We start from the raw sequence: 26,423 nt of genomic DNA, 5'->3' as shown, positions 1-26,423 counted from the left end.
TTAAGTGCTTAACCATTGCACCATCAGGGCTTCTTAAATATTGCATAGGACACACTTACACTAAGAATGATTCATTGTTTATCTGAAATTCAAATTTAACTGGAAGTCCTGTGTTTTTATTTGTTGAATCTGGCAACCCAGACCTAGACACATAGACCCAAGGTTTAGAACCCCTGTCTCAGACCATTCATCCATAGCTGACAATGAGTTGATTCTAGGGTTCTGGTAGGCCATACTATGGGGAAAAGTGATACAAAAGCAGACTTTGACAGTTCTGACAGCAAAAGCCTGCTATGTATTCTTAACTCTCTGTAAAATTTTAGAACTGGAATGTACACATCTTTTCATTTGAGAGATGATTAAACTGAAATCCTGAAAGTTTGGGTGTTTTGTCCAAGGCCTATCAGATGGTTAGTGCAAAATGAATCTAATTTTCAGTTCTATGACAACCAAAGAGACATCAGTCTGGAAAACTCAATTTCCATCCATTCCACACATTATGAAAAATGTGACAATTTATATAACACAAACACACACACACACACACACAAGACTGGGAAAGAGAACAAACTATTTTTCTAAAATTTCCAACAAAACCAGAACTAAAAATGTCTGCACTGGGTCCTTGTAGTCCTGTATTTCAGTCTTGGAGAATAGAACCACAGTTAATTTTATATACTTTCTAGATAAAAGCAAGGCACAGGCTTTTAGCTAAATTGAACCGTGTGAAATTGACAGTATTGAACTATTTTTAAACAAAGGATGGTAATGTCATAGTCAACTAACACCTAAAAGGAAATGTTTGATTATTGATCAACAAATTCACGCAAACCTCCTTGAACCTGTTTATATTTTGGGCTTACCTGATCTACTGGAGTTTCATTTCTATACTATTCATAACAGAATAAAGACATCCATCGGATCTATTTGTCCTAAAACAAAACATTTAAATAGACAACTCTTTTATTTCAGTATTTGGAGCTCTCAGGAAACTTTTTGTCTTCTCCATATCCATTTTACACACCTCAGTTTTGCCTCACTTAATCTCTACTTTCTCATGCTGGCAAGAGCTCTTTCACCTACTATAGACTTGAAACTACCATGGATTTAAGGAAGCGATATAACATATCAGAGTTCAATCTGGGTTTGAATCTTTCCCTCCACTACACACTACACACTTGTGTGACCTTGGACACGTTTTTTTACCCTCTTTGAAACTTAATTTCCTCATTTTTAAAAAGAATATAGTTATATAACCAACCTTTTAGGATTGCTGTAATGCTTAAAATTTTAAAGATAAAATCATGCTAAGTACTTAACCCAGGGATCAATACACCGTAATCACTCAATAAATGTTAGCTATATAATTATTATTTTAGGTAGAAATACATAATATAGATTCATGCTTGGTGATTTCTATTTAGGAATTAGTTATCAGCGTACTTAACCGGGGCGGAAGAACCGGTAAGCACAGTATGCACTGGCTTACAGTAAGCAAGGGATGCACAGGCTTAATTGTGTTTACTTAGTAATCTATAGTGAAACCTGGCTGAAATTGCACGCTACAGAGATTAATAAGTAAGCACAATTAAACCCGTGCATACCTTGCTTATTGGATAATCCATCCATTTAATTAAAACTTGGCAAATACAAATAATGAAGAATATGACAATTTATATAACTCTGTCCAGCTGTGTATGATGCATGACACTATCATCACAGAAATGGCCCAAGAGCCAGGATCTGCAGTGAGTGGTGGGGAGGAGAGCGTGGAATTACATCTTTTTTGCCCTTGTGCCCAATTTCTAATGTGTAGCTCTTTGAGGGGGTCTGAGCTCTTGCTGATAGTGGGTGGGGCAGAGAGAAAAGAGGGATTCTCTGGGCTCCCTCCATGGATGAAGGAATACCTCCCCCCAGTAGCATAGGGACCCTTCTATGACCTTCTGCACCCGCTGCAAACTCTTCTTTCACCCAAAAAGGGAAGGGAGAGGAAGGGATTGGCAGTGCCTCCAAATAGCCACTCATCTCATTACACAACCTCAGCTGCTAAGGCTAGGCCAGCTCCTCTTTCCAGTGTTCCTACTATGGTAGGGACCATGTGAAAAGTGCAAGCCACTAACAGTCCCAAGGGCAAAGAGGAAGGCAGTACAGCTAGCTCTTCCTCCCTCTGAGCCCAAGGGAGCAATTTATAATAACCCCCCACCAGCCACCCCCACCCCAGAAAGGGAGAATCAAGCCTGTTGTGAATTAGGAAAAATGTGGAAACGGTTTTGAAACTCTCCCAGACATGGGCAGCTCAGTGACGGTGCACTCCCCAGGCAGCCCAAAACCCAGGGTCAAAGCCCTCCCTAGTGTAAGCTAACTAGAGTGATTGCTTTAGCTGCCACTCTTGGGGAGTCTCTGAGCTTGGGGAGTCCCTGAGCAGCTGGCCACAAAGCACTCCATCCAAAAAAAAAAAAAAAAAAGCCTTTAAAAACAACAATAAGTAAAACCCACAACCAACTTTGAGTTTGAATCAAAATGTGTTACTCATCATGTAGGTTATACCATGGATTATATATGAATGGATATATGCAACTCATTTTTGTACCACCTGTTCCTCACAACCAAGGGCCACCTTTGGGCTGTCACTGTGACCATCACTGACGATCAGCTAAAGGGCCTGGGGTAAATCAGACTCCAGGGATTGGTGGGTGCCCTATGACCCGAGGGTACACGGTGAGTGTTTGTATGATGGTAGAAAAAACTGTTGAAGAGTTCCTCTGCAAATTACTATGGACTACTTGTTCACATATGATCTAGTTACTGAGTAATTAACTTTTCGAAATATTCAGTTCTTTTCTAATCACCCTCTATTGGCCCAACCTTTATCAGGCTTAGAGCCTAGCACCATGACCAAATAAATAAATCGAAGTGAATTAAACTCTTCCATTTTCCTTTCACGCACATGTATGCCTTATGCTGCCCTTTTATAACTTCTTTCCTTTAAGGTTGCCTGTGCTCTTCATTTAGATGTAATTGTGGAAAAATATTTGTTGGTCAAGTGGCATGTTGAGTGTGTGTATATATATATACCAATGTGACTTGCCTTGTATCCATAATCACCAAAAAGGCTCATGTGAGGAGCCTAGGAAGTTTGTTAAAGGTTCGCTGTCCTCCCTGTGATAACAGAGCCTCTGTAACAGAGATTCTTTCATCCCCCACAATGAGGGAGCTAGTCTGCTCTGCACTGGGGCCTGGAGAACAGGATCCAAAACCAAACCAAACCAGTTGCCACTGAGTTGATTCCAACTCGTGGTGACCTCATGTGTTGCACAGTAGAACTATGCTCCACAGGGTTTTCAAGGCTGTGGTCTTTTGAAAGCAGATCACTAGGCCTTTCTTCCGAGGCACCTCTGGGTGGGCTTGAACTTCCAGCCTTTCAGTTAGTAGGCGAGTGCTTTCATTCTTTCTGGCCTGCAGCCCTCCTTAGGCTGAGAAAAGCAGTGGTTGGAGCCCCAGGCAGGGCTGAAGGAAGAGCACTTCTCAGGATGTAGGAGCCAGTGAACATTTCTTCAGTCTTAATGACTTGGCAGCAGAGCTTTGACCAGGCTTGGAAAGTATGACCTTGATCATCAGACTGTCTGAGAGTTCTGTGGGGTCCTTATTAGAACAGCCTGGCACAGATTGAGACCACCTGTGCAGGTAAATGGACCACCTCCTTTCTGAGGTGCAGACTCAGGAACAGGATGTAGTGGCCGCTGTTACGGAGAAAGACTGAATTTATGGAAAAATACAGCCACTCAGGCAGTTGTCTGATTTCAATAGTCTCTTAAATGCTCTCCTGTGTGTTTTCTCCCTCTGCCTCCCCTAGCTAGAGCTAGGGAAGCCAGTTACCTCTACAAAGTGATTTCTAAGCTCTAAAATTACTCTCAATCAAAAGCAGACAACAAATATGCTTCACAGTGGCTACTCTGTCAGAAATTTGTATGTGAGTCATAAAAGGACACTGATAAACTACCCATGCTTATCTGGGAGAAAGAGTAGATTTGCCCAATAACTGATTAAACCAAAACCCAAAACCAAACCCAGTGCCGTTGAGTCAATTCCGACTCACAGCAACCCTATAGCACAGAGTAGAACTGCCCCATAGAGTTTCCAAGGAGTACCTGGCAGATTTGAACTGCCGACCCTTCGGATACCAGCCGTAGCACTTAACCACTACACCACCAGGGTTTCCATTAACTGATTACCTTGGGCTAATTTGTCAGACTAGCTAATAATGTGTCACCCAGTATTTGTTGTTGTTAGGTGCCATAGAGTCGGTTCCGACACATAGTGACCCTGTGCACAACAGAACGAAACACTGCCCGGTCCTGCGCCATCCTTACAATCCTTGTTATGCTTGAGCTCATTGCTGCAGCCACTGCGTCAATCCACCTTGTTGAGGGTCTTCCTCTTTTCTGCTGACCCTGTACTTTGCCAAGCATGATGTCCTTCTCCAGGAACTGATCCCTCCTGACAACATGTCCAAAGTATATAAGACACAGTCTCACCATCCTTGCCTCTAAGGAGTATTCTGGCCGCACTTCTTCCAAGACAGAGTTGTTCATTCTTTTGGCAGTCCATGGTATATTCAATATTCTTCGCCAACACCACAATTCAAAGGCGTGAACTCTTCTTTGATCTTCCTTATTCATTGTCCAGCTTTAACATGCACATGATGCGATTGAAAATACCATGGCTTGGGTCAGGCGCACCTTAGTCTTCAGGGTGACATCTTTGCTCTTCAACACTTTGAAGAGGTCCTTTGCAGCAGATTTCCCAATGCAATGCTTCTTTTGATTTCTTGACTGCTGCTTCCATGGCTGCTGATTATGGATCCAAGTAAAACGAAATCCTTGACAACTTCAATCTTTTCTCCGTTTTTCATGATGTTGCTCATTGGTCCAGTTGTGAGGATTTTTGTTTTCTTTATGTTGAGGTCTAATCCATACTGAAGGCTGTGGTCTTTGATCTTCATTAGTAAGTGCTTCAAGTCCTCTTCACTTTCAGCAAGTAAGGTTGTGTCATCTGCATAATGCAGGTTGTTAATGAGTCTTCCTCCAATCCTGATGCCCCATTCTTCTTCATATAGTCCAGGTTCTTGGATTATTTGCTCAGCATACAGATTGAATAGGTATGGCGAAAGGATACAACCCTGACTCACACCTTTCCTGACTTTAAACCAATCAGTATCCCCTTGTTCTGTCCAAACAACTGCCTCTTGATCTACGTAAAGGTTCCTCATGAGCACAATTAAGTGTTCTGAAATTCCCATTCTTCACAGTATTATCCATAGTTTCTTATGATCCACACAGTCGAATGACTTTGCATAGTCAATAAAGCACAGGTAAACATCCTTCCGGTATTCTTTGCTTTCAGCCAAGATCCACCTGACATCAGGAATGATATCCCTGGTTCCACGTCCTCTTCTGAAACCAGCCTGAATTTCTGGCAGTTCCCTGTCAATATACTGCTGCAGCCATTTTTGAATGATCTTCAGCAAAATTTTGCTTGCGTGTGATATTAATGATATCATTCTATAATTTCCACATTTGGTTGGGTCACCTTTCTTGGGAATAGGCATAAATATGGATCTCTTCCAGTCAATTGGCCAGGAAGCTGTCTTCCATTTTTCTTGGCATAGACGAGTGAGCACCTCCAGCGCTGCATCTGTTTGTTGAAACATCTCAATTGATATTCCATCAATTCCTGGAGCCTTGTTTTTTGCCAATGCCTTCAGAGCAGCTTGGACTTCTTCCTTCAGTACCATCGGTTCCTGATCATATGCCACCTCTTGAAATGGTTGAACATCGACTAATTCTTTTTGGTATAATGACTCTGTGTATTCCTTCCATCTTCTTTTGATGCTTCCTGTGTTGTTTAATATTTTCCCCATAGAAGCCTTCACTATTGCAACTCGAGGCTTGAATTTTTTCTTCAGTTCTTTCAGCTTGAGAAATGCCGAGCGTGTTCTTCCCTTTTGGTTTTCCGTCTCCAGCTCTTTGCACATGTCATTATAATACTTTACTTTGTCTTCTCGAGAGGCCCTTTGAAATCTTCTGTTCAGTTCTTTTACTTCAATTCTTCCTTTTGCTTTAGCTGGTTGATGCTCAAGAGCAAGTTCCAGAGTCTCCTCTGACATCCACCTTGGTCTTTTCTTTCTTTCCTGTCTTTTCAGTGACCTCTTGCTTTCTTCATGTATGATGTCCTTGATGTCATTCCACAACTCATCTGGTCTGTGTTCACTAGTGTTCAGTGCATCAGATCTATTCTTCAGATGGTCTCTAAATTCAGGTGGGATATACTCAAGGTGTCATATTTTGGCTCTTGTGGACTTGGTCTGATTTTCTTCAGTTTCAGCTTGAACTTGCATGTGAGCAATTGATGGTCTGTTCCACAGTCGGCCCTGGCCTTGTTCTGACTGATGATATTGAGCTTTTCCATTTTCTCTTTCCACAGATGTAGTCAATTTGATTTCTGTGTGTTCCATCTGGTGAGGTCCATGTGTATAGTAGCTGTTTATGTTGGTGAAAGAAGGTATTTGCAATGAAGAAGTCGTTGGTCTTGCAAAATTCTACCGTTCAATCTCTGGCATTGTTTCTACCACCAAGGCCATAGTTTGCAACTACTGATCCTTCTTCTTTGTTTCCAACTTTTGCATTCCAATCGCCAGTAATTATCAATGCATCCTGATTGCATGTTCGATCGATTTCAGACTGTAGCAGCTGACAAAAATCTTCTATTTCTTCATCTTTGGCCCTAGTGGTTGGTGTATAAATTTCAATAATAGTCATATCAACCAGTCTTCCTTGTAGGCGTATGGATATTATCCTATCACTGACAGTGTTGTACTTCAGGATAGATCTTGAAATGTTCTTTTTGACAATGAATGCAACACCATTCCTCTTTGAGTTGTCATTCCCATCATAGTAGACTATATATGATTGTCCGATTCAAAATGGCCAATACCAGTCCATTTCAGCTCACTAATGCCTAGGATATTGATGTTTATGCATTCCATTTCATTTTTGACGATTTCCAATTTTCCTAGATTCATACTTTGTACATTCCAGGTTCCGATTATTAATGGATGTTTGCAGCTGTTTCTTCTCATTTTGACTCATGCCACATCAGCAAATGAAGGTCCTGAAAGCTTTATTCCATCCACATTATCAAGGTCAACCCTACTTTGAGGAGGCAGCTTTTCCCCAGTCATCTTTTGAGTGCCTTCCAACCTGGGGGGCTCATCTTTCAGCACTATATCAGACAATGTTCTGCTGCTATTCACAAGGTTTTCACTGGCTAATGCTTTTCAGAAGTAGACTGCCAGGTCCTTCTTCCTAGTCTGTCAGTTTTTCGTACTGTGGGGGCTTGTGTGTTGCTGTGATGCTGGAAGCTATGCCACTGGTATTCAGATACCAGCAGGGTCACCCATGGAGGACAGGTTTCAGCTGAGCTTCCAGACTAAGACAGACTAGGAAGAAGGACCCGGCAGTCACCCAGTGGGGCCCTGGGGAAATGGAACCAGAGCAAGAGAATTTAGATAAGGAGAGGGTCATAAAATTTTCCATGGGTGGAGAGGTCAGGGTCTGGTCGACATAGCAACAGAGAGGACACATCTACCACCAGGGGCAGCATGAATGTGGCAATGGAGGAAAGAGAAGGTAACAACAGGAAAAAGAGGAGGGCTAAGGAAGAACTTTGACTGCTTTCACTACTTTGTCTAGCTTCAGTGTGCCCTTTCTTTTCCTGAAGATTTCTTAATCCTATATTGCATACTATTCATACTGTCCTGGCATCCAACATCCTTTATGTGTTGGTCCAGCATTACCTGCCCAAGTATTTCCCTCATGAATCCAGTCATCTTAGTCTGCACCTAACATGCTGAATCATGCTGCCCTGCTTCAGCTTGAGGTTCTTCCTCTAGTTTTATGACCTTCTCCCTCCTCTGCCTACTCTTCTTAAAAACTCTTCAGGTATCAGGATCCAGCATGATTCACCTCACCTGCAAACTTTCTCATCCTAACACCACCACATCGTAAGAATCCCCTAAATTTGAATCCTTAAGCCTAGGTGCATAGATTTGATCTATTCCATGTTATCTGTTGTTTTGCCGATATAATCTATAACCACATGTCTCCAAGTTTTCTAAGCTTCTGGGGTTTCCCCTACCATTCATACTGAAATAAAAACAATCTGTTCCTCAGCCTATGTGGCTGCACAAATTCCACTTCTCTCCCTGGTATTATACAAAATCCCTTAGGAATATTTACATGTTCTAGAAATCCTGCCTGGTGGCTCTTTGTCAATTCTCATTCTGGGTCACTGTCTGTGCTTCTCCCCATATCACCTTCTGGTACTTATGACTGTTTCTCCATGATGTGGCAGGTTTTTTTTTTGTTTGTTTTGTTTTTTTCATTTGCTTCACTCCAAAGCTTAAACAGGTTCCTTCCTTTATTCCTGAAGACATAGCTAAAAGGCTGCTGCTTTTAATAAAAGCAGTTCAAATTTTTTGAACACTCATTTTTGCCAGGCACTCTATTGGATGCTCTACAGACATTTTCTCATCAAGTGTTCATAACAAATCCTATGAAGCACGTACTATTACTATCTTCACCTTGAAATAGGTTAATGGAGGCCCCAAAAAATTAGGAAAACTACCGAAAGTCATGCTGTGGTAAGTAGTGGAGCTGGTTTTTATGTTGTATTTTCATGATCATTCAGTTTGAAATATTATCTAATTTCCTTTGTGATTTCTTCTTTGACTTATGGTTTATTTAAAGTGTATTGTTTAATTTCTAAATATTGGACATTTTCCTAGATAACTTATTGTTATTTATTTCTAATTTAATTCCATTGTAATCAGAGATCTATATGACTTTAATGCCTTTAAATTTATTGAGAATATTTTGTAGTACAACTTAGGATTTCTCTTGATGAGTATACCATATGCACTTGAGAAGAATTTGTATTCTGCAGTTCTTGAGTGTAATATTCTATAAACATCAATTAAGTCAGGGTAATTGATAGTGTTGTTTAGATAATCTGTGTCTTTACTGATTTTTATTTACCTAGCTATTCTATCAATTGCTGAGAGACATTAACATTTTCAAATATGATTGTGAAACTGCCTGTTTCTCCCTTCAATTCTGTCATTTGTCATTTCACATATTTTCAAGCTCTGTTATTAGACATATATACATTTAGGCTTGTTATAGCTTCATGATGAATTGACCTTTTTATCATTATGAAATACACTCTTTATCACTGGTGATAGTTTTTGTCTTGAAGTCTATTTCATCTGATGTTAATATAGTCATTTCAGTCTTCTTATGTTTTGTTTCCATGGAAAACTTTTTCCATTTATTTACTTCCAATTTATCTCCATAAAAAGAAAAATTTTTTTTTTTTTTATATATATATATGGAAACAGAGAGATAGTCTCTTGTAGATAACATATATTTGGGTCTTACTTTTCTTATCTATTCTAACAATCTATGGCTTTTAACTAGAGTGTTTAGACCATTAACACTTAATATAATTATTAATACAGTTGGATTTAGGCTTACCATTATTTGTTTTTTGTTTGTCTCATCTAATTTTGGTTCTTCTGTTCCTGCCATCTTTTAAATTCACCTATTGACTTTTTAGTTACACTTTTTTTTGCATTTTTAAAATGGTTGCTCTAGGGCTTTTGGTGTGATAATAGCCATTGAGCACTTGAAATGTGGCTAGTCCAAAGTGAGATGTGCTATAAGTATAAAATGTACACTGGATTTCAAATATTTAATATGAAAAAAACAATGTGTCTTAGTTTCCTAGTGCTGCCATAACAAAAATACCACAAATGGGTGGCTTTAAAGAACAGAAATTTTTTGTCTCAGGGTTTTAGAGGTTAGAAGTTCAAATTAGGGCATTGGCAGAGCTATGATCTCTCTCTGTGGACTGTAGAGGAAAGATCTTTTATTTCTTTCAGCTTCTGGTAGCCCAGGGCATTTCGTGGTCTTTCTTGGAGACTTATGTGGTATCTTCCCCACTGTGTGTCTATATCTCTGACATCTGTTTCCCTTTTTATAATACACCACTCAGAAGGGATTAGGTTTAGGTCCCACCCTACTCCAGCATGACTTCACTAAGATAACACAAGAAAATCCCTATTTCCAAACAGGGTTATATTCACAGGTACAGGGGTTAGGACTTCAACATACCTCTTTGGGGAACACAATTCAATCCATAACAGAATGTAGAATATCACATTAATTTTATAGTGATTACATATTGAAATGATGATATTTTGGATATATTAGGTGGAATAAAATGTATTATTAAAATTAATTTCAGCTGTTTCTTTTTACTTTTTTAATGTACTACTGGAAAATTAAAAATTACATATGTGACATGTTATATTTCTATAGAACAGCACTACTCTAGGGATTACCATATGCAAAGTCAAATTTTTACAGGCTAGGTAAGTTAATATTTTACCATTTCATGTAAAACAGAAACCTTGCAACTGTATATATTAATTTACCACCATCACTATATCCTTTATGCTCTAATTGTCATATGTACTACATCTACATACATTATAAACCCCATAAGACAGTGTTGTCATTTTTGCTTTGAAGAATCATATGTATTTTAAAGAACTTTAGAGAAAAAAGTGTTTTATATTCATCAAGATATTTACCATTTATGATGCTCTTCACCCTTCCCAAAGATTTGTTTCTATTTGGCATCATTTCCCTTCAGTCTGGAAAATTTCTTTTAGCACTTCTTGACTGCAGGTCTGCTGACAGTGAATTCTCTAAGTTTTCTTTTATCTGAAAATGTCTTTATTTCACCTTCCTTTTCAAATAACATATTTACTGGATAAATAATAATGGATTAACAGTTCTTTTCTTTCAGCACTTTATAGATGATGGTCTCCCGTCCTGTGACTTCCATTGTTCATTTGAGAAGTCAGTAGTCATTTGAATAATTTTACCCTGTACATAATGTGTCATTTTTATCTGGTTGCTTTCAAGGTTTTCTCTTCATCTTTGATTTTTTTAGCAGTTTGGTCATAATAAAGGATCCCTCATGGCGCAGTAGTTAAATTGCTTGGCTGCTAACCAAAATGTCAGTGGTCTGAACCCACCAGCCACTTCATGGGAGAAAGATGTGTCAGCCTGCTTTCACGGAGATTTATAGCCTTGGAAACCCTATGTGGAAGTTCCATGAGTAGGAATCAACTCAATGGGAGTAGGTTTGGCTTGGGGATCGTAATAAACCTAGTTGTGGGTTTCTTTGTATTTATCCTACTTGAAATTTGCTGAGCTTCTTGAATCTGTACTTTTATGTCTGTTACCAAATTTACCAAAATTTGGGAAATTTTCAGCCATTACTTCTTCAGTTTTTTTTCTGCCTCATTCTCTCTCTGCTACTCTGTTACTCCAGTTACAGGTACGTTATACCTTTTCATATTGACTCATAAGCTCCGGAGGCTCTGTTCATTTTTGTGCAATCTTTCTTTTTCTCTCTCTTCCAGAGATTTGATAACCTCTAGTGATTTATGATCAAGCTCGTTGACTCTTTCCTCTATCATGTCCATTTTGTTGTTAAGCCTATCATCAAGTGAATGTTTTATTTTAAATATTATATTTTTCAGTTCTGGAATTTCCATTTATTAATGGCTTTTGTGTTTCCATTAAGCTTTTCTGTATGTTCATTTATTATGAGGAAGTTTTCCTTTGGATAATTGAGAATAGTTATAATGATTGTTTTAAAATTCTTGTCTGCCAATTCCAACATTTAAGTGATCTTGGGGTCAGCTCTCTTGAGAACGGGTGACATTTTTCTGCTTTTTTTGGTATGTCAACTAATTTTGGATTATATCCTGAACATAGTAAATGTTATGCTGTGAAGACTCTGAATTCAGTTATTTTCCACTGAAGAATATTATGTTGTTGTTTTAATAAGTAAGTAACTTAGTTAGACTCAAACTGCCAACTCTGTCTTTTTGGTAGCAGCTTAAACTTCGGTTGGGTTTTTTATCTTTAGCTGGGCTGCTTGCAGTCTGTCCTGCATATATGTGGTACAGCGGGCAGTCAAAGATATGTGCTGAGTTTAAAAATGGAATCTGGGGCTTCCCCTTTCTGGCATTCTTTTTTTGTGGCTGTGGTTGCCACAAACTCTGGTTCTTCGACAAAGAAATACTGTGACTTTTCTATTGGAGTTGTAGCTACCTTGTGCCACACCAATTGCAACCTGATCTTAGGCTAAAAGCAAAACAAACAAACAAAAATAGAGGTGTAGAAAGTCACCCTGTTCTTTTCCTTTTTTCCAAGTCTTGACTCCCCTAAAAAATTATCCTGCTTTTTTACACTACCCAGTGTCTCTGGGTAGCTCTACACTTCTCTGCCCCCCAAGCTAATAGTTTATATCTCTGAGATAATTTATCAGATAGGAGCTTTACTTGGCCATACCAGAGTGGAGCCTGACGAAGTTACCTGTATTTAAACCCAGGCAGTCCTCTTCAGAGGCTGAGGTCTTCACAACTATATTAGATGGTATTCCTAAAGGCAAAGAATGATTGAGTTGGCTATTTATCAAACTTTAAGGATACCTGAGGATACCTCATTTAAGGATGGTATAAGAAAATAACAATGTAGAAAAGGAAGATATAAAATTGAAAATTAGATATTATTGTTCCTTCATATGCAAGTCCCTGCTGGCCCTTTTCCTCCTTAGCTCCAACATATCACTGTGTTGTTGAGGAAGGATTCTCTCTCTTCTCCAGAAACCTCTGTTCCCAACAGAAGAAGCAAAACGTCTTTAAAATTAAAATAATCCAAAGAATTATACCCTGTATATAAGACCAGTATGTTTTAATACAGTACACCCATTGTTAAAATATTGAGATGCCTCTGTACTGAATTGGTAAATAGCCAAATAGACACTGCCCTAAGTGCTCCTTCCCCTGAAGGAGCTCTGGGTGTGCAGAGGTTAAGCATTTAGCTGCTAACCAAAAGGTCAGTAGTTCAAACCCACCAGCTGCTCCACAGGAGAAAGATATGGCAGTTTCCTTTTGTAAAGAAAACAGCCTTAGAAACCCCATGGGGCAGTTCTACTCTATCTTACAGGGTCTCTGTGAGTCTTAAATGACTTGATGGCAATGGGCTGAGCCCCCCTGAATTCCTCCCACCGTTCCATCCCTCTCCCAGGAAGCCCTTGTCCTCACTATGATCAAGCAACTGAAGGGTTACACAGGGAGACCTCTGGGATCCAGCTCCAGCACTGTGGTCTTGTTTTAGTCATCTACGGCTGCCATAACAGAAATACCACAAATGGATGGCTTTAGCAAAGAGAAATTTATTTTCTTACAATCTACCAGGTTACAAGTCCAAATTCAGGGCATCAGCTCCAGGGGAAGGCTTTCTCTCTCTGTCGGCTCTGAAGGAAGGTCCTTGTCCTCAATCTTTCCCTAGTCAAGGAGTTTCTCAGTCAAAGGGACCCCATATCCAAAGGACGTGCTCTGCTCCTGGTGCTTTCTTGGTGGTATGAGGTCCCCCAACTCTCTGCTTGCTTCTCTTTCCTTTTATCTCTTGAGAGATAACAGGTGGTGCAGGCCACACCACAGGGAAACTTCCTTTACATTGTATCAGGGAGGTGACCTGAGTAAGGATGATGTTGCAATCCCACCCTAATCCTCTCAACATAAAATTACAATCACAAAATGGAGGACAACCACACAATACTGGGAATCATGGCCTAACCAAGTTGATACACATATTTTTGGGGGGACATAATTCAATCTATGATAGGTCTGAACCCATTCTAGTTAATAGGTACCCTGCTCTATCAGTTGTTGAATATTTTAAATATAACCCCTACACACCACCAATGAAGTAACCTTTTAATGATGGTAAACAAAATTTTTAGCATTTCTGTTTGAAGCATTAGATTACCCCTCAGGTTCAGGGTTTCCTCCAAAACAATGTGTGATGCTTAGCCCTACATCTGCATGAATAAAATATTGGCCAAAGGGGTTCTTTACAGAACACAGACATAGCTTCCCCAAAGACGCAGTTGTGCTCTACCCCATGTGGCAGAAACTGCTACTATTTTTTTTTTTTTTACTTTGCTGTGTGTACCTAGCTCCTTGTAATCATTTTGTACTTGTCACGACTTGTCTCTCCAACATAAATTGCCTGCTGTGCTGCTTCGTCCTTCCCAGCACTGTGCTGCCCACACAGCAGTAGGTGTCTGATAACTGCTTGCTGAACAAAAATTTTAAAAATTTCCCAGAAAAGCCAACAAGAGAACACTCAACACATAAGTCAAATGCATTTGAAGACCAAAATGATGGTGGGTTCAAAATCTATGTCACAAGGTAAGGATGCATTTTGCATTGTTTGCAAAAAAGGAGGAGGAAAGATAAATGTGCTACAGTCTTGTAAACAAATATAAATATGAATGTGATGATTTAGGCTTAATGAGGAAGATAAAAATTCTTCTCTGCTTCCGACCTACCTGCTGCTCCCCTTCTACATGGAAAGGGAATAGGGACAAACACAATAGTAGCATTACAGAATTTCTTAAACACATATTCCATTTAACTAAACTGAGCACCTTTCAAGGAAGATCAAAGCCAAGTTTTACCCCTCACAATGAAATCAACAGCCAGATTTTAAAACACACACACACAAACAAAAAAAAAAAAATTGTAAAATACCTAAATGTCCATCAATAAAGGAACAGTTCAATAAATTATTATATATCCTTACTACAGGGTAGCATACAGCCATTAGAAAGAACAAGGTAAATTTATGTATGCTCTAATATGGAAAGATTCATAAGAGTTCCTGCTAGGTAAAAAGAGCAAATTGTTGAACAATATAGTATAAACTTGTTTTCATATAAGCATTCATATAGTGGTATGCTGGCACTAGTTTATACTGGCTCATGAGAACTGATTATTAAATTTTCAGAAATTTGGCAAGCTGGTTGTCATATATAGTCGATGTCTTCAAATCAGTCATGATGCATGTATTAGCACCAAAGAAATGGGCGCAGTATAAATCAAGGTTTTTCCCCAGATAGTTGGTTTACCAGCACATCACTGCTCAAAAGTATAGAGATATAAGTTTGTGTAATCTTATCAATTATTTGGGATGATATGTACCAAACTGTGAGCTGTTGAATTATGCACATTGATTTGTAATTTAAAAAAGGAAAAAATGAGGCATACCAGTAATCTCACAAAAAGTGAATGCTACCATGCTGTAAATCAAATCCACTTAAAGGTCCACGTGATATGGCATCTTCTGATGCTTATGCTCAATTTTTTGAGAAAGGCCAAAGCAGAATTTAATCTGCATGATATTTTAAGGGCAGTTTGGCTGCTAACCAAAAGGTTTGGCAGTTCGAATCCACTGGCCGCTCCTTAGAAACACTATGGGGCAGTTCTACTCTGTCCTGTAGAGCCACTACGAGTCAGAATTGACTCAATGGCAACAGGTTTGGTTTTTGGTTTGGCTTTATATATATATTTGGTAAACTTAAATATATTTCAAGCAGTGTTTACATACTAGAGCCTCTCAGAGCTACATTATAGAGCTAAACCCACACTTTATACAGGTTTAAAAGCTTCTTCAAATATTTGTAACATTGATAATGGGAGAATGGTTGTCATCTTTGACATGTGAGCATCCTTATAAATTTATCTCTCTGTAGATATAGGAATATTTCTATGATGCATATTCCTAGTTTTAAAATTTCAGTGTCAAAGGGTAAAAATAGGGGATTTTTTATAGACACTGCCAAATTATCATCCAAAAGGCTGTATCAGTTATACACCCAGCAACAATATATGGAGAATACCTCAACATTTGCTATTATGAATCTTGAAACTTTTACTGTCTGATGAGCAAAATTTGAAAAAAAAAATGGATCTCTGGGTTTCAGTTGACAGTTCTCTGATTAGTATTACATTTAGCATTTTAAAAGAATATTTATTGGCTAGTTGCATTTTATTTTCTATGATCTACCTGTTCATAGTCTTTGTTCATTTCTCGATTGGATTGTCTTTTTCTTATGCTTTGTAGAGGAAAAAAAAAAGTAGAAGCTCTTTAAATATTATGGCAATTAATTTTTTATGTTATGTATGTTGCAAGTATTTATTTTTCCACTCTGTTGCTTCTCTTTTAAATAATTGGTATTATTTTATACAATTTCTCATTTTTCTCTATACTCTGATCTGTCTGTCTTTATAGCTTCTGGATGTTGTATCATGCTCAGAAGAAACCTTGCTACCTTAAATTTTTTTTTAAATCCTAGTTTCTTCTAACCCTTGTATAAGTTTGTGTATATGTGTATCATTTAGATATTAAGTCATCTGGAAGTCCTTTAGTTAATATGTAAAGAAACCAATTGAACCGACGTTAGCATTACAAGTTTTTACCCACTGAGTTTTAAGTGCCATATTTATCCCATACTAAAAAAAAAAAAAAAATTTTTTTTAATATATATACACGTACATATATGTATATATACGTTTCTCTGGATGGCACAGTTTCCGCTTGACTACTAACCTAAAGGTTGGTGGTTCAAACCCACCCAGCAGTGCTGTGGAAGAAAGGCCTGGTGATCTGCTTCCATAGCGATTACACCCAAGAAAACCCTATGGAGTAGTTCTACTCTGTAACACATGGGGTCACCATGAGTTGGAATCAACTCAACAGCAACTCATTTGGGTTACCATACATATTAATTTCTTCACTGATAGAGCAAGTCTCGGCTTCATTATTCTTTTATTTTTAAACAAAATTCTTGGATGTCCTCTTACATCTAACTCCTTCCACTGAACTCTGAAATCATCTTATGGAGGTAATAACTAGGATTTTACTTAATTAGCATCAACTCTCCATATAAGAATGTGCAGCCCCTATTAAATCTTCTGGCAAAATCATACAGTGCTTATCATATGAGTCTCACTATAACAGGTTTCATTGCTACTAGAAATAAAATCATCCTCCATAATATTGTCTAAATGGGTAGAATTTTCCTAATATTAATATTTTATTGATGAAAACCTTCAGAGTGGTTGCAATTCACTTTTTCATGAGAGCAAACTGAGCCTTTCAAATGATGTTTAACTACTATTCTATAATTACTATACAGCTGAATCAGAGAAAATTTGGTCATTTCTGCTATATAATAATTACTTATCAATACAGCTATCTAGAGGGATATAAATCTTTCTAGAATTGTCTTCAACGCTTGTCACTGAAATAAACTACCAACAAAATATGCATATAGTTTAATGTACGTCTTTAAAATGTAAGTCTTTATTTGTGAGGTTAACCTACTTTATGCCACTAAAAAACTGTTTTCTTATAAAAATGAAAAGTTTCTCAGTGTAGCATTAGAGAGTCCAAACCACAATTAAAATAAAATTATGCTTTTTTTTTTTTTTTTTAGCAAGCTCTTGCCTGTGACAGTGTGTTTGCCAACATGGCACCCAAAAAGAAGACTATCAAAAAGAACAAAGGAGATATCAATGAGATGACTATAATTGTAGAAGATAGCCCCCTAAACAAACTAAATGCTTTGAATGGGCTCCTAGAAGGAGGCAATGGCCTTAGTTGCATTTCTTCTGAATTAACAGATGCTTCTTATGGCCCCAAGCTCTTGGAAGGTTTAAGTAAAATGCGACAGGAAAGCTTCCTTTGTGACTTAGTCATTGGCACCAAAACCAAATCCTTTGATGTTCACAAGTCAGTGATGGCTTCATGCAGTGAGTACTTTTACAACATCCTGAAAAAAGACCCATCTACTCAAAGGGTAGATCTCAATGATATCGCACCGCTGGGCCTGGCCACGGTCATTGCATATGCCTACACCGGAAAGCTGACTCTCTCCTTATATACAATAGGAAGCATTATTTCTGCTGCTGTTTATCTTCAGATCCATACTCTTGTAAAGATGTGCAGTGATTTTCTGATACGGGAGATGAGTGTTGAGAATTGCATGTACATTGCTAACATTGCTGAAACATATTCCCTGAAAAACGCAAAAGGAGCAGCCCAAAGATTTATCAGGGATAACTTCCTTGAATTTGCAGAATCAGATCAGTTTATGAAACTTACATTTGAGCAAATTAATGAACTTCTTATAGATGATGACTTACAGTTGCCTTCTGAAATAGTAGCATTCCAGATTGCAATGAAATGGTTAGAATTTGACCAAAAGAGAGTGAAATATGCTGCAGATCTTCTGAGCAATATTCGCTTTGGTACCATCTCTGCTCAAGACCTGGTCAATTATGTTCAGTCTGTACCAAGAATGATGCAAGATGCAGATTGTCACAAACTTCTTGTAGATGCTATGAACTACCACTTACTTCCGTATCATCAAAACACATTGCAGTCTAGACGCACGAGAATCCGCGGTGGCTGCCGAGTCCTAGTCACTGTTGGGGGACGCCCAGGCCTTACTGAGAAGTCCCTCAGTAGAGACATCTTGTACAGAGACCCTGAAAATGGATGGAGCAAGCTTACAGAAATGCCGGCTAAGAGCTTTAATCAGTGTGTGGCTGTGATGGATGGATTTCTTTACGTGGCTGGTGGTGAAGACCAGAATGATGCAAGAAATCAAGCCAAGCATGCAGTCAGCAATTTCTGCAGGTACTTGATCTTTTGTTAGGAAACGAAATGGTTCAATATTATGGGAAAGTAGTCTTGATATAAAAGTACATTAATCACTCTGGTTAGCCCAGTTCCTGGGCTCAATAAATCAGTAATAATAATAATTCCACCTCATATGTGTATAGCACTTTACGTTATATAGAGTGCATTCACATATATTATGCACTCTGGATTTCTGAGACAAGTCTGTGAGGCTTGCAGCGAAGATATGATTATTATGATTTTACATATGATAGACACGATACTCAGAGAAGTACCACTAATAGGTGGCAATTCATATTGTCTCATTTCTAGTCAGGTGCTTTTCATGATACACTGCTTTTCTGAAAGAAAATGGGTACAAATGTAGTGTTTAACATTAAGTGGTAAGAAAGATAAAAATAATGCCAAATTTCTTATAAGAGACTGCTACTGATGCCTGTCAGAGTCATAATTGGTAAATAGAATGAGACCATTAAAAATGTTATCAACTAATTTTAAAATTTATTTGAAAACTGAATAGCAAAGAAAACATCAATATTATTGATGCAACTAAAAAGAGTAAAAGCATAATAAACCCTTCATAAAATGAACTCAAATATCATTATTTTGTATTTAAGATATAAAATTAAACTTCCATATAAATGAAATATTTAGAAAGTCATGTTTATATCATGGTAGTAGCACAAAGTCAAACATAACTACTTAGCAAGATCTGGGAACTTAAATACCATTAAAAAGTATTATTTCATTTTGTGTGTATATGTGTGTGTGCAAGTTGGAATTGACCTGACAGCAATGGGTTTTGGTTTGGTTTCTGTGTGTGTATATATATATTATTTAAAAGGTTCCCAATAATTAGTTGGTTTTTACTCTTTGTAACTGTATAGTTAAGATTTGATTTGAGGGTTAAACGGGACAAAGATGAACATCAGATGGAAGGAGTAAGCTCTGTGTTTACAAAACTTCTGAACTATGAAAACAGGAAAGCATCAGTTTACTGTGACAGCTTATTTTTCTCCTGCTGATAACTCACTTAGTAGTAGTCAAGTTGCTGTTTTTGCAGTGTTGATTTCAGTGCTTATGGTACAATAACTGTAGTACTGAGCACTGAAAAACTTACATATTCCTAAACTAAAAAGTCTTACCTACTAACACATTCTAGAAAATAAAGAAGCCATGAAAAGTTAAGCCCTTTGTTGATGCTTTTGGGCATGAGTTCCACTGTCTCATTCTAAATAGAAGAAAGAAGACCTGGTTGAGTGGTTTAGCTTTTACTGTTACAATGGCCAGGACAAATAAGAAGGGGTTATTGAGAAAGCGGTGACATCCAGGCAGTCAATTCCTATCTTAATTAAGCAGTGAGAATCAGCTCGGGATGGCTGGGGTCTGAAGATAGGTAGAATTGACCTTAACGTGGTGGTGTTTCCTATTTTGGTTGCCACAAATACCCAGCTTCCACATGCATAGCTCATAAATCGTACTGGGGTGATGGATAGTTGAATATGGAGGACCTGGAACAGGGCGGTCCAGCTCTGTGGGCTCTTCTCCAAGTAGCTTAATAAAGGAAGTGGTCTTATGGAGAGTGGGATGAGGGATGGGGGGACATCACCAAGTGCCTGCTTTGCCTTTACAAGTGTCACACATTTTTCACTAGCTAAGAGAGAAACACTGGCTTCCAGGTGAGAACATGCCCAAGATCCCTAGTCTTTTTCCAGGGATAGTTATGGTTTACAGAGTAATTTGGGTTCCCTGGCTGTCACCGTCCAGGGCTGTCACACTTTCTCTGCCATTTCCAGATACGACCCCCGCTTCAACACCTGGATACATCTGGCCAGCATGAACCAGAAGCGCACGCACTTCAGCCTGAGCGTGTTCAACGGGCTCCTCTACGCAGTGGGCGGCCGCAACTCGGAAGGCAGCCTGGCCTCGCTGGAGTGCTACGTGCCCTCCACCAATCAGTGGCAGCCGAAGGCGCCCCTGGAGGTGGCACGCTGCTGCCACGCCAGCGCGGTCACCGACGGCCGCGTGCTGGTGACTGGTGGCTACATCAGCAACGCGTACTCGCGCTCAGTGTGCGCGTACGACCCGGCCAGCGATGCGTGGCAGGAGCTGCCGGCCCTAAGCACGCCCCGGGGCTGGCACTGCGCCGTCACGCTGGGCGACAGGGTATATGTGATGGGGGGTAGTCAGTTGGGGCCGCGTGGGGAGCGCGTGGATGTGCTGACTGTGGAGTGCTACAGCCCAGTGACCGGCCAGTGGAGCTACGCTGCGCCGCTGCAGGTGGGCGTGAGCACAGCCGGAGCCTCTGCGCTGCACGGCCGCGCCTACCTGGTGGGGGGCTGGAACGAGGGCGAAAAGAAGTACAAGAAGTGCATTCAGTGCTTCCAACCTGAGCTCAACGAGTGGACGGAGGAGGACGAGCTGCCCGAGGCCACCGTGGGTGTGTCCTGCTGTACCCTCTCCATGCCCAATAGTGTGACCCGGGAATCCCGGGCCAGCTCAGTGTCTTCTGTACCAGTCAGTATCTGAACCCAGGTAGATGCGGGAACGCTGGAAGCACTAGTATTTATTCGTAGAGCCACGTGGTTAACCTCTGAGCTAGCGAAAAGGAAATATATAACATTTACTACAATGATTATATTTTAAAGTTTATGAGCATATGTCTTGATGGTTTTAAATTCCTGGTATGGCATAATCTACCTCTGGGTCTTTTTCTTTCTTTCTTTCTTTTTTGAGCAAAATACAGGGCCATAGCCAACAAAGGAGAGAAGCTTTACTTCAGCAGCCACTGGGTGGCAGACGGAATTCAATGTAGGCTCTCTTCCAATGTGGCAAGCTTCCTAAACGTATAGCAGTTACACCCCCACTGGAGATTCTTCTTCTATGTTTTAGTACTCGTGGAGCTTATGTAAGCGGTTTCACGTGCAAAAATTTCTCTTCCTCTCTTTTTCATTAGGAAGTTGAAAATATTTATAAGTTTTATTTATTTAAGAATGGAAGTCCATCCGTGTCAGTAAAGCCTGGAGAAGATTTAATTCTGTATTTCAGCCAAGGCTTTGAAGTGATTTGAACTCGTTCAGTCATGGCAGACAAGGCGTACCTGGTGCGGGCCCGAATTTTTACAATTTGGGTGATCTGGAACAATAACCAGAACGGGAAAAATTACAGGTTGAAGCCCTGGAACGGGAGACTCAGAAGAGGCGTAGTGAGCCCTTTCAGGAGCCTGATGTATGACAATGGATTACTGCTAGAGCTGTGGAGAGTGACACACATTCAGTGCAGCTCTGTAGGCTGCCAACTTTGAGCTAGGCCACCATCTTTCAGCCACCACTGATGTTTTTGACTCAGACAGGGAGAGATTTGGTTGCTATGCAACACACATGCTGCCCCTGTTTTCCAAGCAGTAGATCAAGTTTCTAGCAGCACTTGACTGGTAATTTTTCCTGTTCCTGGTTAGTGTACTGGTTCACTTACATTTTAAAAATTCAGGTCCGTTCAGGTGTGGCTTCATCAGCCATGACTGAACTGGCTGAACCAGTTTAAAGCCCTGATTTCACACAGTTTCTTTCCCTACACAAAACTGAGTAAAGGATTTTGAGAGACATCTATGACAAAGCTATAAAGCTTAAAACCAAGTCTTACCGGAAAGGAACAGACTCCACCCAAGAACTGGCAAGTTGGTACATTTGACTTAGAACCAATTTCCTTCATTCTTCTACCAGGCCCCAGGCCCCAGTGTATTTTCCATCATAAAACCCTGCTCTCAAAGAAGGTACTAACATCAGTCATCTAATTTATAGTGCAAATTTAAATTATTTTGTTTTTTCTCTTAGAAGTATTTGCAATTTAACACTTGGCTCCTATTAAAGGAAATCCAAGTCTCACAGGAGCCTTGCCCTCACCCTAAAAACCACACCTACATGGTTAAAGGCAACTCTGACCCTCATGTAAGCCCAGGAAGAGCATCCAATAATGTCCTTAAGGATGTTAATTACTTTAAAGCTTATATAACATGAAGCTTGTACAACCAATAACAATAATTTGTTTTCTCCCACTCTTTTATATGGATGAAAATGAAGGAAACATTCAGGATTCTTGGATCTGCCATTAACTGGGATGAGTGGATTCTCTTTATAAATGTCACTGTTTCCCATTTCACATCAATCCTCCTGATTTCTTAATTAAAAATATAACATATTCATTTCACATAAAGGTATTAAAATAATATATGCTCATTCTGTTATATTTTTATTAATCTCATCTGTCCCAAATGAGTCCCTGGGTGGCTCAAACAGTTAAGCACTTGACTTCTAGCCAAAAGATTGGCTATTCAAACCCACCCAGAAGTGCCTCAGAAGACGGGCCTGGCGGTCTGCTTCTGAAAGATCACAGCCTTGAATACCCTATGGAGCAGTTCTACTCTGCACGCACTGGGTCGCCATGAGTTGGAATAAACTCAACAGCCGCAAACAACAGCCCCAAGTTAGTTTTGAAAATTAAAGTGTATCCGCCTGATATCTATAATTTTTTTTTTTTTACATGTTTGCCAAGTTTGGGGGGAAGGGAATGATTGTAGTAAATGATACGTATTTTCCTTTCTTATATTAATCACTTATTCTTTGATAATTTATTTATTTTGAAGAGAAAGTGGCCTATCAATTATGGGTTATGTGCAATTGGATTTTAAAAAATACAAAGCTATTTAAAGGATTAAACATGAGCGATATGGAAATACAACTGGGTTTTCATTAATCCTTTCCTCTCCCACCATGTAGATAGATAAGTTATTGCTAGAGTTACAATATTTATATCAAAAATATTTTATTAGAACTGTGAAAAGTGGTTCATATAGTACACTTGTGGAACAATTTTATATCTGCCCCTTACGAAAATCTCAATCTCTCGGTATTTAACGGTAACACTCAGTTTGTAAAGGCTATCAACAATATAAGTCAAGAACAAGACGTTAGTAATGTAAAAATACTGGGCTGTTTCCACATCCCACACAGAGCATAAGGAGCTTCACCAACTACAATTTCTAATGGCACCTGCCCCTTTAAATAGCGATTATGGATTTCACTAAAAAAAAAAAAAAAAATAGTGATTATGGATTACATATCACAAGTGAGCAAACAGATGTAACTCCTTGATGCACACTAATAGATGTGCCTCCCAGTGAGATCCTAGAAACATTGTGTGAAGAGGAAGACCTAGGGTTTGGAATGAAGTAAGAACCAGTTGTAACATTTTCTCATGAAAGAATGAGGAGAGCTGCTGAAACTAGAGGGCTTTTCACCTGTCAGAGCTTGGTAAGATAACAGCTGGTGCAAAAACTTGGCGGTGACTTTCTAGAAATGAAACTGGAGGTGTGTTAGAGCTGGATAAATCATTTGAAATGACCATTTATTGAATTTTCTACATTATTAATATGAAGACTCAGAAAATACATATAACTTAGCTTACCAGTTTTCTGGGTTCACTGCTGTTCTTTCTTCTGCTTCAACAGTTAAGTCAAGAAATGAAGACAAATATGAATTTGGAATGCAGTGACTTCTGACAAAACACATTGGTAGAGAGCATGGAACATCAGGGTTTGTGAAAGCTTTATATCCTGGAACGACCTGCACTGCTAATTGAAAGACACAAAAGTATATTTAAAAAAAAAGAAAAAATCAACATGATGTGTGTCACTTTTCATGTAATAAGTGAAACATACTCCTTAACCCAACTATAGAAGCAGTTGCTCCTAGAAAACTTGACAATTTCTCCATGTTTCCCAACTGGAAAATTTACTTCATCTTGATTTTATTTTAAGCTTACATTTAATTACACTCCTAAGTCCTCCGAGCCAACCATGTATTTCCTTTTATATTTTTGAAGGCAAAGAACTTGTTATTTTTGTAATGTCAGAGTCGTGTGATTAAATAAAAGCATCAGTTCAATGTGTCAGAGAAATAGCGCGTTACCCAGCAGCTGAAATAATAAAACCTAAGCTCTCTTTTTCTGAACAGGCCAGAGACCTGAAGAGAAAACCTCAAGGAAGCTAGAATTTAACATCATCTTTACATTTCTAGTCCGGCTCCTGGTGCCAGGTTGACACCCCTGATGTACTAATTGCTATTTTGGATAAGCAGTGGCATTGAGTTTTTTTTACTTCCTATGTTGTAAGAATGGTTATGAATAGGAGGTTGGTAATGGTACAGATTAATATAATTCTAAACAATGAATAGTAGTGGAGTGTTATGAGTGAGGAGGTATAATAAGTGAGGTAATAAGGAAGTGAGAAGGCACTGAATGGTTCTACAATTTAAGACAGAGCAGCAATTATAGTACATGTAAGCATATTTTATAAACATGCATATAAATAGAGGTTTCCCTGAAAATATGGACGTTAAAAGGTCAATTTTTTGCTTGTTATGCTAGCCAGCTGTCTTCACAATTCATCCAAGTTACTAGACAGAAAAAACTAGAATCATTTCATTTATCTTTTCCCCTCATCAAACTGGGCGAATGTATGTAATCTCTTTGAATCAGCCAGATTCCCATCGCAGCCACTTGATAAATATATTCTCTAGCACAAAGCAGAATGAAAAGGAATTGTTTTCCAGTCTTTCTCTTCATACCAATAAACAACATAGTTTCCCTAACCCTCTTCCATGGTAATTACAAGAAGTAAAGACACTAAAGTATTAAAGTTTTACCCTCCAGCACATTCACAGGGTAAAGACCATTTAAATTTCCCTCTCAGGGCATTTGAAATATAGTACTTGTCTTGGATACTCTTTAAAAACTACAAATTTAGCAGATTTTGGCAAAAATTTTCTTTGCTGAACACATTCTGGTACTATATATGGAACAACAAACTAAATTGTATGTAGTGTTATTTTGTAACCTCATCACTGTCAATAAAGCTGCATTCAATAAGACCTTACCCAATAATAAAACATGGGCAGTTCTGAAGTGTCCTTACTGTGATGAATGAGGCTTTTTTTTTCTTCTCTACTTAGTTTCCATGACGATTTACCTAAAACAACAACAAAAAGAAATAAATGAAAAAGTGTTCTAATAGTGCAAAGTAGACTAGCAGGATTAAACAGTATAAAACGTTGTTAGTGACTTGCTTTGTAACTCCAGCGAAAGTCCAACTCTGGAATATCTCAGCCCTGACCAACTGGACATCATAAATTCAGTGTAGTTTTTGGTCTTGTTTCCACTCTGGTCACAGCAAACCTGGCACAGAGTCAAGTGCATCCTCATTTGCAAGGAAACAACTTTTTAGGAAATGATATTGCAGTCCTTTACAGGCAAATCCTCACAGCCTTTCTTTCCCACCTCACCTTCCCAAGTGAGCAAATAAAGTGTAAGCAACATAAGATGCTCGACCTTTAATCTGAGTTAGTAGTTAAATAACTTTCAGATGAGGCTATTTGAGTCAATTCTAGATAGACAGACAGCTGCTGTCAAGTTGACTCTGATTCATGGAGATGTTACACGTAACAGAATAAAACACCTGGTCCTGTGTCATCCTCAAAATCATAGGCATATTTGAGTCTATCTTTGTAGCATTTTGCATTTTGTAGCTATTATGTCAAGCAAACCTCATCTTACTTAGGGTCTCTCTTGCCCTCTACTTCACCAAACAGGATGTCCTCCTCCAGTAATTAATCCTGATACCATGTCCAAAACAGGCGAGTTGGAGAATGTTCTGTTGTGATCAATAAGGTATTT

General features: G+C 38.9%; 1 protein-coding gene across 4 annotated transcripts in view; it reads left to right on the top strand.

The window, feature by feature from the left end:
- The window catches only part of KLHL31 (kelch like family member 31), a 161,552-nt gene extending 137,219 nt beyond the window's left edge, over positions 1-24,333 (top strand). For 3 of the 4 annotated variants that reach the window (XM_049894590.1, XM_049894582.1, XM_049894591.1), the window contains 2 exons: positions 17,488-18,692; positions 20,492-22,824. In XM_049894590.1, the coding sequence (XP_049750547.1) occupies positions 17,521-18,692; positions 20,492-21,224 (1,905 nt within the window). In that variant the 5' untranslated portion in view covers positions 17,488-17,520 and the 3' untranslated portion in view covers positions 21,225-22,824. Of the gene's footprint in view, positions 1-17,487; positions 18,693-20,491; positions 22,825-24,201 lie in introns of those variants that run through there. The other variant, XM_049894586.1, reaches the window with a different exon arrangement.
- The last annotated feature ends 2,090 nt before the right edge of the window (positions 24,334-26,423 follow it).

Source organism: Elephas maximus, chromosome 1 (genome assembly GCF_024166365.1).
Source record: "Elephas maximus indicus isolate mEleMax1 chromosome 1, mEleMax1 primary haplotype, whole genome shotgun sequence".
NCBI classification, from domain to species: Eukaryota; Metazoa; Chordata; class Mammalia; order Proboscidea; family Elephantidae; genus Elephas; species Elephas maximus.
This window is presented reverse-complemented; position numbering and strand designations above follow the sequence as displayed.